Source organism: Diabrotica virgifera, chromosome 2 (assembly GCF_917563875.1).
Source record: "Diabrotica virgifera virgifera chromosome 2, PGI_DIABVI_V3a".
NCBI classification, from domain to species: Eukaryota; Metazoa; Arthropoda; class Insecta; order Coleoptera; family Chrysomelidae; genus Diabrotica; species Diabrotica virgifera.
In genome coordinates this window covers 29,231,102-29,246,924 of record NC_065444.1, presented here as the reverse complement: position 1 = coordinate 29,246,924, position 15,823 = coordinate 29,231,102, and the positions used below count along the sequence as shown (strand labels likewise).

At 33.3% G+C, this 15,823-nt stretch overlaps 1 protein-coding gene across 1 annotated transcript in view; it reads left to right on the top strand.

Annotated features, from left to right (window-relative positions):
* Positions 1 to 243: 243 nt before the first annotated feature.
* Positions 244 to 15,823, top strand: part of LOC126880024 (protein takeout-like) — a 33,866-nt gene continuing 18,286 nt past the window's right edge. Inside the window, exons 1-3 of the mRNA XM_050643549.1 lie at positions 244 to 411; positions 8,018 to 8,110; positions 15,627 to 15,774. Coding sequence (XP_050499506.1) covers positions 357 to 411; positions 8,018 to 8,110; positions 15,627 to 15,774 — 296 coding nt within the window. The 5' untranslated portion in view covers positions 244 to 356. The remainder of the gene's footprint in view (positions 412 to 8,017; positions 8,111 to 15,626; positions 15,775 to 15,823) is intronic.

Genomic DNA, 15,823 nt, shown 5'->3' with positions numbered 1-15,823 from the left:
GTAAGTACTCTACATGTATGTGAACATAACTTATTAGTCGTGATACTGTATGCATTTTGAACCATATACCTCTCGTAGCAAATATTCTTTGTGCCATTTATGCAGATAATACTTTAAATTACATATGAAAAATCGTTATCTACTCTTAACCAGCTTACCTATGGGAATATACTCTATAACCGTACAATAAGTATAGGTTACTATTGTTAAGGATACTTTACGTATTGCCTAAACATCTACCTACACTATTTAACAATTATTGCATTCTGATGTAAACTTTGGCAAGCACGAACAGTCAAGACATATTTAAGCGTAAAATTTGTACCTTATTAAAACTTATCAAAAACAAAAAAAAAATGAGATGGTGCTTACTCATCCTGTGTATTTCCGTTGGGTTTGCATCCAAACTACGTAAGTTATTTTCTTTGCTTGTAAAATTAAAGTTATACTGTATTTTAATGTAATAAAATCTGTGTGATATTTTTTACATTTTCATTCGTTATTTTAAAATTGAAATCCACGAGGAAAAATTTCCTGTAGTTGGCTGTATACCATTACAAAAACATAAAATACTTTATAAAAGGTATATTTGTTAAAATCCCTATACAGGGTTACATCAAAGACAGAACTAGTTTTCAATCGGTTGACCGATCATCATCAGTGCAATCTTAGAATCTACATGCAAGCCACCAAAGTAAAAATAACAGGGTAAAAACCCTTTACAATTGATCCGTCATCGGAACATATGACTAAGATGTGAATTATAACATGGATGATTAAGATATCCAATGTTTTTCGCCCGAGGTACCAATGAGCTCTATCTGACAAGTTCACATCATGACTGTATGGAAGCAAGTGACTTGCTTCCATACAGTCATGATGTGAACTTGTCAGATAGAGCTCATTGGTACCTCGGGCGAAAAACATTGGATATCTTAATCATCCATGTTATAATTCACATCTTAGTCATATGTTCCGATGACGGATCAATTGTAAAGGGTTTTTACCCTGTTATTTTTACTTTGGTGGCTTGCATGTAGATTCTAAGATTGCACTGATGATGATCGGTCAACCGATTGAAAACTGGTTCTGTCTTTGATGTAGCCCTGTATAGGGATTTTAACAAATATACCTTTTATAAAGGATTTTATGATTTTAAAATTGATTAAAATTACATGACAAAAATTTGTAGTGCCGACTCCCTTAATAAAGGTTGGCTATAACAAGGTTATAACCAGTGCAAATTGGTCTCTATCTTCTGCTGATTTAAAAGGTCTGTTTGTTTAACCCGGTCTACTTTTTCCTTCTATTTTACCATTAATAATCAGCTGTAACATTCCGCATTTCTTTGCCTTTTGACTATTCCGACAGTTTCCTCTGCAGATTCAGTTATTATTGTTTTTAATTGTCTCCATTCTTCCTCTGCAGTATCTTCCTCTCTGATTCCGTTGAGTTTTATTTGGAGAGTATTTTGATACTCTTGTGTCTTTGTTGGACTTTTGAACCCTTCAGCATTCCACTTTTTAATTTGGCTATTTTTCCCCTTTGCCACTGTCGCGATTTTCTGCCGCAATATTGCTCCCACAAGATAGTGATCTGAGTCAGAGTTTGCCCCGCGATACGTTCTGATATTAGTTATGTCTGTTGCCCATCTTTTTAAGATGAGGATGTGGTCAATTTGATTGGCTTCATTGGTTCCTGGTATTTTCCATGTTCCTTTATGGATATTTTTTCTCTGGAAGTTAGTGCTGACAATTACATAATTATTTGCTGTTGCAAATTGTGCAACCCTAAGTCCATTTTGACTGGTTTCGTTATGCAAACTATGTTTCCCAAATTCCAAATATGTTTACGAAAGTTTCTTCTTTCCCCTCCTTAGCATTAAAGTCGCCTAATGTTATAACAGCATCGTGTCTATGGATGTTATCACATACTTTCTGAAGTTCTCCATAGAATCTTTCAACCTCTTCTTCATTAGCCTCTTCCGTCGGTGTATATACATTAACCATTGTCACGTAATGCAGTTTACGTTTAACTCTTATGGTGCAAATTCTGTCTGATATTGGTGGCTTTTCGTAGTCTTTTGGTTACTATAAACCCTACTCCTCTTTCACCTTGTCTTATTTCATTTCCGGAGTAGTATAGTGAGAACTTATTTTTACGAATTTCTCCCTGGCTTTTACATCTGATTTCCTGCAGTGCCAATATTTCAACTCCGTATTTTTCAATTTATTCTGCCATACTTATCATGGCTCCTGCCTTTAAAAGGGTTCGCACATTCCAGGTTCCAAATTTTAAATCCATAATCATGTCCATTTTTCTTTGCTGAGTTCGTCGTTGTAAGATCCGTCCGTTTGTTTCATTAGCCATTATATTCGGCCCGGAGCAAGTATTTGGCCCGGTGCAAGAGGAAGACGGCACATGGAGAATAGGCCGGGCCGAAAAAGGGCAAAAAAAATTTTTTTGGGAAATTTTAAACGGGCTAGTAAAAAAAAGTTGTCTATGGTAGTCCTAATACTGTGTACCAAACATAGGCCGAATTAAAATATTTTTGACCGGGCCCCCGGGGGCCTAAAAATAAATAATTTTTTTTGCTTTATTTTTGGGGCGGGCTAGTGTCCAAAATATTAATATCGATGCCACTATCTCATTATAAAATTTTCATCATGATTTAAAAAAATTTAATCAGCCCCCAGGACTAAAAATATAAAAGAGGGGTAAACAATTCATATTTATTTACTATTTTTGCGCTGTGAACTGTGCAGCTCTTTGCTTGAATCAATATTCGGTACGAAAGGTTGTTACATTGAACTATTATGGACATATTTAACATTATTTTGTATATTATTATTTATTTAACCCAGAACTCATTATGATGAGGTAGCTGCATGGCGAGTTCCAGCCGCCCACTATGAGATGTATGTAATCTTCTGCATCGAAATTGATTTAGGGATTTGGGATACTATGAAAACGCAATTTTTATACCAGCCTCCGTATATTTTAAAATTTTTCTGACAGCAACCTCTCTAATACGTTAACGTGAATCTGTTAACATAAAAATTTTAAGGACTTCCGGGTGTGCAAATTAAGCTTTGTCTTGAATAACTTTATTGATAATTGAATGAGACATTACTCGGAAAATTTCTCGAAGCCTGTATTAATTTCCATAGATGCCTGGCACCATATTTTAATTTTGGCTGAGTTTTTATCTCAAACCTCATACGAGAATATACTTGTCTTGTAATACAAACTCAGCTAAAATCTTTAAGATTTCACAAGGATCAGTTGTAGCTACATAAACTCTAAGAATGCGGTTCGCTGTCGTGAACCAACGTGTTTGTGCCATCTTCTCTGGACTTCTCTCTGCCAAACTTTGAGAACATATTCCATCTCAAATTATTATTATTATAATAATTGGAGAAAACTATATAATTATATAGTTTGAATAAATACTGTTGATCTGGACTTAGATCATTTTCGTTTACAAGAGGCAGGATAGGTTCTATGGGGTTAAATTTAATAACAGACATTTTTTCGCAATTGGGAAGAGGGGATCCAATCAGCTCAGAATATGAATAGGGACCTTTTGTGCGGGCATCTAATTTTTGCAGCAAATATCGCAAGGCAAGTTCAATAGCGTGCACCGGGCATACATTCCACTGTAATGGTTTATGCACTCGCCTTTCTATAATTCCAATGATCCAACCTTCCAGCCGTATTGGCATTTGCACCATCACATCCCATAACACTTAAACTGCTTAGATCTATATTATGGCTTTGTAAATAATAATAGATATTCCTTCGACAATATCTATGACACGAGACTGGCTAAGAGCTAAGTACCCAAAATATATAAATTACCGGGTCCTTCGATTAAAGCTATTATGGTCTTCGGTTTTCATAATTCGTCTCGCGTTTCCGAAGACCATGGTTTGATATTTTCTTTCATCACAGTATAGCCCTTCAGTTGACTTGTTTAAATTTTTATTCTCGCACTGGAGTTGCGGTCTGTTTTCCGTAACTCCTCTCCGAATTTTATTTTTGTCGATGACCAGCGTTGTATTATCTTTGAAAATTTAGTTTAGATCTTCTAAAACGGCATTTAAAAGCTTAAGTATTTTTTCCTGTCGACTGTATTATCTTTCTTTCGCTTAACAATAGAATATGACAACACAAGCTTTTTTAATAGCCCCTAGCATTTTTTTTAACAAAATAAAAATTCTTTAAGGGCCGGGGGGCCCGGTTAATTACTTTTTAAACCGGCCCAAATTTGATATAGGATTATATAAATAGTAGTTCCAACTTTTAGCCACTAGCCTTGTACAAGAATTTGAAAAAAAAATTTTGACCCAAAAAAAAATTATAAGGGCCAGGGGGCCCGGTTAATTATTTTTTAAACCGGCCCAAATTTGGTATAGCATTATATAACAACTTTTGGCAACTAGCCGTATAGAAAAAGTAGAAAAAAAATTTTTCGGCCCGGCCTAATGGAGAATCAGGAGAAACGACGAGGTTAATGAACTGAATGAAGGATATGACATTGTAAAATTTGTGAAAAGTCAAAGACTGTCATGGCTGGGACATGTTCAGCGACAAGAAGACATGAAAACGACAAAGAATATGTTACAGTGGAATCCGGTAGGGAGGCGGAAAAAAGGAAGGCCCAGGACGAGATGGTTGGATGACGTGGAAGACGACCTGAAAACCATGAATATAAGACAATGGAGGAGAAGGGCCCAAGAGAGATCTGAATGGAAGGACATAGCCATACAGGCAAAGATCCATCCAGAGTCATGATGCCAAAAGAAGAAAAAGAAGAATCAGCTGTAACAACTCGTACTTATCATTTCTAAGTATGTGCCCCAAATATGTTGTTTTCTTCTTTTAATGGTGGTTAAAAGTTCTCTGTCTCTCATTCTGTACAACACCATTTCGTTCGTAATATGATCGGCCCATGGTATTTTCAAAATTTTACTAAAAAGCCACATTTCGAAAGCCTCCAACCCTCTCATTAAGTCAACATTAACAGTCCAAACTTAAGCACCATAAAGAAGAATAAAGAGGATATAACACGTTACCATCCGATCTCGGATTTGCAGATTGAGTCTTTGGTTACTCAGAAATTTCCTCATCTTTAAAAAGGCTGCTCTTGATTGCTCTATTCTTGATCGAATTTCTGATTTCGGATTTCTCTCTCTCTCTCTCTCTCTCTCTCTCTCTCTCTCTCTCTCTCTCTCTCTCTCTCTCTTGTCGTTTCCCCATTACTGAGGATCGTGATTTCTCCAATATTCCTAACAATGTTTCTCCATTGGTCTCTATCTTCAGCTGCTATAAGAGCTTCGCAGAATGAGTTTCCAGCTGAATTCTTAATTTGGTCGGACCATCTAGTTGGTGATCGTCCTCTTGATCTTCTTCCCGGAACGTTTCCAGAAACAATTAATCTCTCCAAACTGTCGTCACCTCTGCGAACCACGTGACCAAAGAATTGCAGTATTCGTTGCAGACATATTGTGGACAGCCTTTTTTTAATCTTGAGTTGGTTTAGAATGGAAACGTTTGCCTATGAGCTGTCCAAGGTATTAGTTTTCAACGGCCATAATTGCACAAATTTTTTTATTAAGTGATCTTGGTAGACAAAAATGAACTTAAATTAATTGTCTGCTTGGGCTTGCATATCTATCAAATATATTTGACATCTTAGTACATTCTTTCACGGTTTTTGCTGTACATTTTTAAGAACCGCTTGGATTGACATGAAATTTGTCACACGCATAGCTAACATGTCAAAGAAAAAAAGTTATATGGTGCCGATGTGTGCTTTTGCCCTGGGGGTGAGTTTGTCCCATCTCGGGGGTGAAAAAATATATGTCCAAGATAAGTCCCGAAATGGATAAACTGACTAATCTTAAGTAACTTTTGTTCTATAGAGTTTTTTTCACCAAATCAATACTTTTCGAGTTATTTGCAAGTGAATATGTTCACTTTTCAACAAAATAACCATGTTTTTAGACGGTTTTTCGCAAAAAGCTCAAAACCTAAGCAAAAGCAGAGTTATAGCTAATGAACTATAGCTAATGAAAAATAGGTTCATATTCGAAAAATTCCAAATAGAATAATTCAATGTGAAATATCTAAATAATGAAGCATTTTTATGGAAAACACATTACAACTTTCTTAAAGTGTTTAAAAAAAGCTTTATTTCTGTTTTTATAAAACAAATTTCTAGCATCAAATATAAGCAAGTTACGCTTAAATAAAGTTGGTCCCTTTTGTGTTGGTAAAAAAAAATCAGGAAGATAACCCCCAATTAGCAATTTAAATGAAATTAATCGTTACCGCTTCACAAGTTACTTTACTTATGTTGTATTTATATGATATGTAAGTTTCATCGATACAAAGTGCTTATTTTTGAAAAAATTTAGTTTTGAAGTAAAATTTTTAAAAATTTTAATTTTGAAAAAAAAGTATTTTTTTTTTCAAAATAGCTTAAAAATTGTTAGAGATACTAAAAATCTTAAACAATAAAAAAAGTCGGCTTTACTTTTTTGAATATTTTGTATTTTTTTGTTTTTCTGTAAGACAAAAATTGGTTAAGTTTCGGTGTTTCTAAATTTGCATACACTCGTGATAAGATACTCGTTCAAGCCCTATTAACTACAGCTCTTTCAAAAATAAGGACTTTGAATCGATGAAACTTACAGATCATATGATCAATACATACGCGAGTAAAAAACTTGTAAAGTGGTAACAATTAAGTTCATTTGAAATGCTAATTTTAGGGTGATTTTCTAGATTTCTTACCAAAAAAAAGGGACCAACTTTATTTTAAGCGTAACTTGTTTACTTTTGATGCTAAAAAATTATTTTAAAAAACAAAAATAAGCATCTTTTAAACACACTAAAAAAGTTAAATTGAGTTTTTCCCAAAAAAGTGCTTCGTTTTTGGGTTATGGCACGTTAAAATATTCGATTTGGAATTTAACGAATATGAACCTATTTTTCGTTAGCCATAACTCTGCTTCTACTAGGTATAGTTACCTAATGTGTAAATACTTACTTTTTGAGTTATTTGCGAAAAACCGTCTGAAAACGTGATTACTTTGTAGAAAAATTAACATATTTACTCGCAAATAACTCGAAAAAGTATTAACTTGGTGAAAAAAACATAATAGAACAAAAGTTGCTTAGAATTAGTCATTTTATCCATTTCCGGATTTATTTTGAACCTATATTTTTCACCCCTACGGCAAAAGCACACATCGGCACAATATCACTTGTTCTCTTTGACTTGTTAGCTATTTCATGGCAATCCAAGCGGTTCTTTAAAATTTAGAGGTTTTGCAATATTTTACCTTAAAGAACGTACTATCTACTATTCATTTCTTTTTGACAGTATGTTTCACTATTAAACCTTTTTTGGGAACTTTATATTTTTTTCTGGCAAGTTTCACACAGATCCAAATAGATCGTTATGATTTCTACAGTTATGTCGTGTACTGAATCAACGGTTATGTATTGTGGCATTCCGCTTGCGTGTCGATCGTTATAATAATTTGAATTTCTTACTTTTACCAAAATCCTCTGGGAAATGTATACAAATACCGGTAAAAGTAGGAAATAAAGGGTTTTTAAAGAATATTTCCTACATTTACCGTCGACTCTGGTAACGGTAATTGTATACAATTACCGGTAATTTTGTATAATTACCACATTATCTACTTTTGCCGTAACATAACTTACATTGTAAATCCCAAATAATATGATTTCCAAAGTTGTAAATTATGATTCAGGAGTGCTCCTAGTAGCATCTAACGTGTCTTGGTTTGTTTATTTCTTACTGCATCTTGATTGTAAATTTAGTATAGATTGTTAATTTTCCAAACTGTGTATAGTTAAGGTCTCTGTATAATCTTTATGTCCAATATTCACTACGACACTGCAACAAACGTAGAATACAGAGTTTCTTTTTGTTAGTATATTCATCTCCTAAAAACATTATGTGGTTTTTATTTTACAGCTGATGCTATTCCACGATGTAGCAAAAGTAAGCCAGATTTTAAAGAATGCGTACAAAAATCAATGGAAATCGGCATGCGAGTCTTAGCTTCAGGTATGTCCAAATTTAATTTAAACTAAACTGAAACTAAACAAAACTAAAATAAGACCAGAATGAACCTTATATAATATAAACTTAACGGTGCCATGACATCTCGTAACGCGACAGTTCGTAACACGACAAATGGTAACGGACAATTCGTAAAAGCGACAGTTTGTAACGGCGATACTTCGTAACGGCGACAGTTCGTAACTATACATATTCGTAATGATACAATTCGTCACGCCACCATTTATTTTTTTATCAAATTTAGTAATAATGAATTTAATAAACAATGCATTTAGCATTTTTTTTATTAAATTAAAATAATACTTTTAAAATAGTACCTTTTTTAAGACCACTTCTTTTTAGATATATTTCACATATCATATTTTTGTATATTATATTCTTTTTTTTTTTTTTTTATTATCAGCATCAACCACTTTGGGTTATTAGCTGTACTGTCATTGATACATGGTTACTTAAATCTAATAGCATTTTGATTAGGTATTACATAAGTTCACATTTAGGTAACAATATCATAATTTACAAATTAAGAATGGGGTTTCTAAAATGTTAACAGTGGTTATAGTTTGTTTAAAACATTAATGTCTTTCAAATAATTAAACAAATGCGTAAGCTTACAGTGTGATCCTAAGGCTGCTTTTGTATTGAGAGGTATGGAGTGTTTTTGTCTTTCATTAAGATATTTAGGACACTCTATTAATATATGTGTTACATTGATGTCGCAATTACACAGGTCACAAATAGGACGATTTGACTTGGAGATTAGGTAGCTGTGAGTAAGTCTGCTATGCCCTATGCGTAAACGATTTAGCTTCACAAACAGCTGGCGATTTAGGTCTATCTCACACCAAGGTTCAATTGAGGGCTTTATTGTGTGTAGAGATGATTGTGAAAGATTCCATTCGTTTTCCCATTTGTTTAACACTTTTTCTTTAAGGAATGGTTTGTAATCGGAAACAGGCACTAAGTTCACTAACACTGAAGACGCACTGTGTATTGCTTCTCTGGCATGGAAATCTGCTTTTTCGTTTCCTTGAAGTCCAATGTGTGATGGAACCCATATAAAGCTTACTTGCTGCATCGTGTTCTTCAGTAAATGTAATTGTTCTTTTATTAAAATACTTATAGGATTACTTGTATATAACTGTTCTATCGTATGTAATGCACTGAGAGAGTCGGTAATTATGACAGATTTTGGAATTTTTTGAGTACGAATGTGAATGAGGGCTTGCAGAATTGAATATAGTTCTCCAGAGTAAATACTGCAAGTGGAAGATAATTTAAATTGTAATATAGTGTTTGAATCTACAACTGCCGATCCCACACCATCAGCAGTCTTAGATGAATCTGTATAAATATAACAATGATCTGGGAAAGAAGCAAGTATGTTGAGAAAAGATTGATTAATTGTTGCATGGGGGGTATCAAGCTTATTGTATTTAGAAAGAGTTAGATCACATATTGCAGGAGGAAAGGTCCAGGGCGGAGAAGTAACTGTATTTGTCTGATTAAAAAATTTTGGGAATTGAATATTATTGAGAGAGAGATATTTTCTGATTCTCTCGTAAAAGGGGGGGTTAGTTCTTTTTTTATTTACATAAGTTTCTTTGAAACGTTCTGCAATAGTGTGGTGGAAAGTGGGATGCGATTCTATTGCATATATGGATGATGCGTAGACTAATGACAAGTACATTCTTCGGAAATTTAAAGGTGGTTCTCCGGTTAAACATTGCAAACTATTAATGGGGCTAGTACAGAATGCTCCTGTGGCTATTCTTAATGCTGTATTTTGTATGACTTCTAGTTGAGCAAGAAGTGTCTTCTTTGCAGATGAGTATACAATTGATCCATAATCGAGTTTGGATCGTACTAGAGATTTGTAAATAAGAATCAAACTTTTACAATCTGAACCCCAATTACGATTGCACAGTGTACGCATTAAATTGAGACCAGATTGACAGGATTGTTTAATGTGCATAATGTGGTACTTCCAAGATAGTTTTTTATCAAAGATCATTCCTAGAAATTTTAAGTGTTCCACATAAGTTAAGTTGTTTCCATATAACTGAAGATCTGGAGTTGTAGACTGCCGTTTTTTTGAAAATAAAATACATTTAGTTTTGGTTGTAGAGAATTGCAATCCTACAGCTTTCGACCAGTTTTCAAGGTGATTTAATGCACATTGTAAATTTTTCTGTATAGAAAGAATATTTTTTCCTCTTGAATATATGACTTAATCGTCAGCGTATAATCTCGCTTTAACAAGTTGTGGAAAGTTTTCTAAGATTTTGTTTATTGCTACTAAGAATAGTGTTGAACTAATAACAGATCCTTGAGGTGTTCCATTTGTTTGGTCTTTAGTGCTGGATAGTGTACCATTTACCTTAACCTTAAATTGTCTCTTACTAAGAAAATTTTGAATGAAATATAGCATGTTACCTTTGACGCCCCACTGACTTAGTGTGTTAAGAATGTCGTATCTCCAAGCCATGTCAAACGCTTTTGTTATATCGAAAAAAACCGCAAGACATTCCTGTCCAATTGCAAACGATTCATTTATCTCGGATTCTAGGTCAATTAAATTATCTATAGTGGATCTGTTCCTGCGAAAGCCGCTTTGTTCATTGATTATTAATTTATTATTTTCCAAAAACCACCTTAGTCTATTATTCACCATTTTTTCCAAGATTTTACACATTGTGTTGGTAAGCGAAATTGGCCTATAGGATTCTGGATCAGTTCGTGGTTTATTTGGTTTTAGTAATGGAACTATTATCGCCTGCGTCCATTTTGTGGGAAACTCATTATTAGTCCAAATTCTGTTGTATAGGTTAAGAAGATATTGTTTTCCATTATCTGGTAGATTTTGTAAGAAACTAACAGGAATATCGTCTGGTCCTGGCGCCGATTTTTTGCTGGTACTTAAAGAGTGATTAAGCTCTTCCATGGTAAATGCTATATTAAGAGGATTATCTTCAATGCAATTAAAATCTATTAATTTATTTTCCGAAATCATCTTGGTATTGATAAATTCTTTAGAAAAGTTGTTATTGCTGGAGTTCATTTCAAATTGTTTTGCTAATAAATCTGCTATTTCGTTATTAGATGTTACTATCTTTTTGTTATTGCATAGAAATGGAATCTTTTTATAGGTATTACTTCCAGATATTTTTCTAATTTTTTCCCATACGGTGCTTATAGGCATAGTGGAATTAATAGAGGACATAAATTCTTGCCAAGATTTTTTTCTGTTCTTTTTAGTTATATATCTAGCTTGAGCCCGTAACTTCTTATATTCTATAGTATTTTCAAGTGTTTTGTGACGTTTCAATTTGTTAAAGGATTTTTTATATTTCTTTATTATATCAGTACACTCTGCGTTCCACCATGGTAATGAATTTCTTTTATGTAGAGTTTGTGTTTTACCTATATGATTTTCACCGGCAAGATGGATTAATGATATAAACGAATTCAAAAGTTCATCTATATGATGATTTTCGGTGACTTCTTTTAAGCTATGGCAGTTCTGTTCAATATACTTTTTGAATAAATACCAATCGGCATTCTTTAGATTCCATTTTGGAATTGGGGTTGTATTAGTATCTTCATAATTACTGTTAAAAGAGACTTTAATAGGATAATGATCACTTCCAAATAAAAACGGAATTACATCCCATGAAAATTTTGCTGACAGTACAGGATCACATAATGACAGGTCGATAGCTGATGAAGTACCTGTATGAATATTATATCTTGTTGATTGTCCATCATTCAGTACGTTTAGGTTTTTTGAGGTAATTATGTTTTCTAAAATTTTGCCCTTGGAATTTATTCCAAGAGATCCCCATATTGGATTATGGCTGTTAAAATCACCAACGATTATTCTGGGAGTGGGAATCTGATCTAATACATCTGAAATATCTGCTTCTGTGATAGGTAAGTCAGGTGGAATATAAATATTACAGATATTCATTTTTTGTGGAAAGGACACTGATACTCCTATTACTTCTAAATTACTATTGATTACTAATGCTTCTGATTCATATTTTTTGTTAACATACGTAACAACTCCTCCACTAGCGATATTTGCGTTGTCTCGGTTTTTATGGAAACAAGAATAATTCTTCATGTCATAACTATGATATCCTTTAAAGTTTGTTTCTTGTAAACATATTATTGATGGTGAGATTATTGAACATAAATGTTTAAGCATTTCTAAACGGGGATAAAACCCACTAACATTCCATTGTAGTATCGGTTCGAAGATTTTAGTTTATTTCTGGAGCTGAATTTGTCGAACAATCACTATCTTGATAAGCGGGATCGTCTAGCATTTTTTCGATTTTGTTTATTAATTTAGTGCATTTGGTTTTCATGCTTTTTTCTGTAAAATATGGCTTAATTGTTGTTAACATGTAAATAAAGTTGGGTATATCCGTTGTGTATGTTTGTAATAAACTAATGGGATCAGTCGAGCTAGTATAATTTTCAAAAAAGTCAAGTGTTTGTTCATATGTTAAGTTAAAATTATTTGACGTATCGTGAAATGCTGTTTTTGTTGGCATCATTATTTCCTGAATTGATCTGGTAGATTCAGTTTGCTTTTTTTGTTTCTTTTTGGTTTGTGTTGGTACTTTAAATTCTTTATTTAATTCTTCAGTGGGAGATGGAGTAGTATTAATTTCCGAAATTGTTCTCTTATTGGTCGTTGACTGATCCTTAGATATACAATTAGTTTCCATAATTAATACGGGGGGCATTAAATTAGTATCTGTTTGTTGGTTAAGTGAAGGTTCGGCATTAGAATTACTGACTGGATGATTTGGTTCCATTTCTAGGGGTGATGGAATAGATTTGGGGGATTCTTGTGGTTGTTGTTGTATTGGTTGTTGTTGTATTGGTTGTTGTTGTATTGGTTGTTGTTGTATTGGTTGTTGTTGTTGTATTGGTTGTTGTTGTATTGGTTGTTGTTGCATTGGTTGTTGCGGTTGGTGTTGGATATGAGAGGAATCGTTTTGTTGATTATGATTTGAAAAATTTGCTGCAATGTGACCTGTGTTCTTACAGATAAAACATGAAGGTTTATCTAAACTTAAATATATGCGATACGAAGTTTGATCATATGTCATTAAGAAAGAAGAGGGAAGGTCTATATCTGCAAGTGGTTGAATATAAGTTTGTCTTCTAAAACTGAGGACGTGTTGAAATTCTGGAAGTTGACTACCGATTCTAAGGAAGGTTAAAGGTGACATTAATTTAAGACCGAATTTGGTTAACTCATTCTCTATTAGAATATGTGGAATAGAAGGGCAAACACCCGATAGTAACAGTCTTTCGTTTGGAGTTATCAATTTTCGTGCTTTTAGATTTTCGCCTTTAATTGTTATTTCTGCTGGACCGGACATAAATTTTTCCACCAGGGATTCGCTGGAGAGATAAATACATATTCTGTTATTTGATAGCCTTGATGAAAATAAAATGTTCCGTGGATGAACAACTTCACCAAGTGCTATTAAGTACTCTTCTATTTTAGTATCAGGTAGCGAATTAAATAAAATTGCTTGCAGCTTTGAAGGAAATTGAATTAAAGAAGCATTGTTAAGCACAGTTGAATATGAGGTTTTGTTTTGAGGTTGTTGATGATCTTCAGTCATGATTGTTGACAAATTAGTTAGGTCGGATCTGGTATCATTTGGTATACTCATTAGTAATTATGAACCAGTTTCAGAACCAGAACTAGTTCCGAGAACTGGCCTTTCGGCCGTCACTTAACCTTACAAACGGTATGCTTTGTAATGTTTTGAATAAATAAATAATAAAAACTCACTGGTTTATTCCGTAAGGTAACTGCACTATATACTATTACTTTTTGCTTATTTTCAAGTTTATTTGGATATAAACTACTTGAAAAAAGATGATTTTTTGGGACTGTAATGTAAACACAGTTTGTGTTACCATGTTCAGGACCGGACTCCTATTATATTCTTGGTAATATAGACAAGGCAAAAACGGCGGGTTCGTTGGAAAAAATATTCCCATGAAATTTTTTTGCATAATCACATTCGTGAGACACCCCAGAATAAGATACAAGAAGTCGCCCACGCGAAAAGTGGTCCAATTTTTTAATCAAATTGCAAAAATCAATATTTTCGGCCCGAACAATTTTTTTAGATTCTTTGGAAAATTCCGGGCAAAAAAGGTCTCTCGTAATTTTTCTCTAAAGTTGATCGTGTTCGAGTTAGAAGCAATTTAAAATTTGAAAATCGCGAAAATGGCCATTTTTAAGACTTAATAACCCGGTTAAAAATTATTACTATGAAAGTCAGAAAGTGATTAAATCAAATTTAAAGTCTCCCCTACATGATCCCGAAGAAATGTGTGTCATTAATTTATTAATAAGCTGTTATTTTTATTTATTAATAATGAGCGGTAAGATCGTATTGACGTGGCTGCAAATGTGAGTGCGAGTGAGATGCGCCATTGGACTGCCTGAATGGCATCTCTCTCGCACTCATCATGGACGGCCGCTTAAAACTTGCATGGCGCTCATTTTTACTACTTAAAAATAACAACTTAGTAATCAAATAATGAAAAAAATTTCTTCAGGATCTTGTAGGAGGGGCTTTAAAATTTGATTTAGTTACTTTCTGACTTTCATAGTAATAACTTTTAACAGAGTTATTAAGCCTTTTTTAAAATGCTTTTACCTCGAAAACGATAAACTTTAGAGAAAAATTATAAGAAACCTTTTTATCCAGAATGGCCCAAAAAACGTAAAAAAAATTTGTCCAGGACGAAAATATTAATTTTTGCAATTTGATTAAAAAAATTGTTAAAAAAAATTTGGACTACATTTCGCGTGGGCGACTTCTTGAATCTTATTCTGGAATATCTCCCGAATGTGATTATGCAAAAAAATTTCATGGGAATATTTTCTCCAAAGAACCCGCCGTTTTCGTTTTGTCTAATATATTAACTGAAAAATTATCTTAAATTATATCTTTAATGTTGTAAAACTAAGTGTGAAATGTAATAAATTAGTTTTATAAAAAGCAGTTTAATAATAATGTATTTACTATAATTTACATTACCAGATTAGGTATATTTATTTTAAAACAATTTCAAAAATTCTCCACGAAATATGAAATGTGTTTATAAACGTAATTTCAATGGTAACTCTAATATAATAAAAGTAAGTTTCCACGTTAACAAAAATAAACACAATAATTCAGTTTTGACGTTACGAATTGTCCGTCACGAATATGTAGATATTGTTATGAACTGTCGCGGTTACGAATTGGCGCCGTTACGAATTGTCCATTGCCATTTGTGTGGTTACGAACTGTCGCGTTACGAGATGTCTGGTCACGAAACTGAACATCTTCCTTAAAGACAAATTAATTAAAATATCCATACGTAATAAATCATTCGATATCTTGGGTTTTCTTGCACTCTTAAATAATATGTTGCGTACATTTAGCAAAAATAAATTTTTCTATTTTAGGAAACAAAGAACTAGGACTGCTACCCATTGACCCGCTATTTATAAAAGATATGAAAATTTCTTCACAGGGAAGTTCTGTCACTCTCGAGCAGAAATACCATAATATAAATGTTCATGGAATGACACATACCGACATTAAAGCTGTAAAGTACGTTAATTTACTGTATCAGTATGTAACCAACAAAGTATACCCCTGT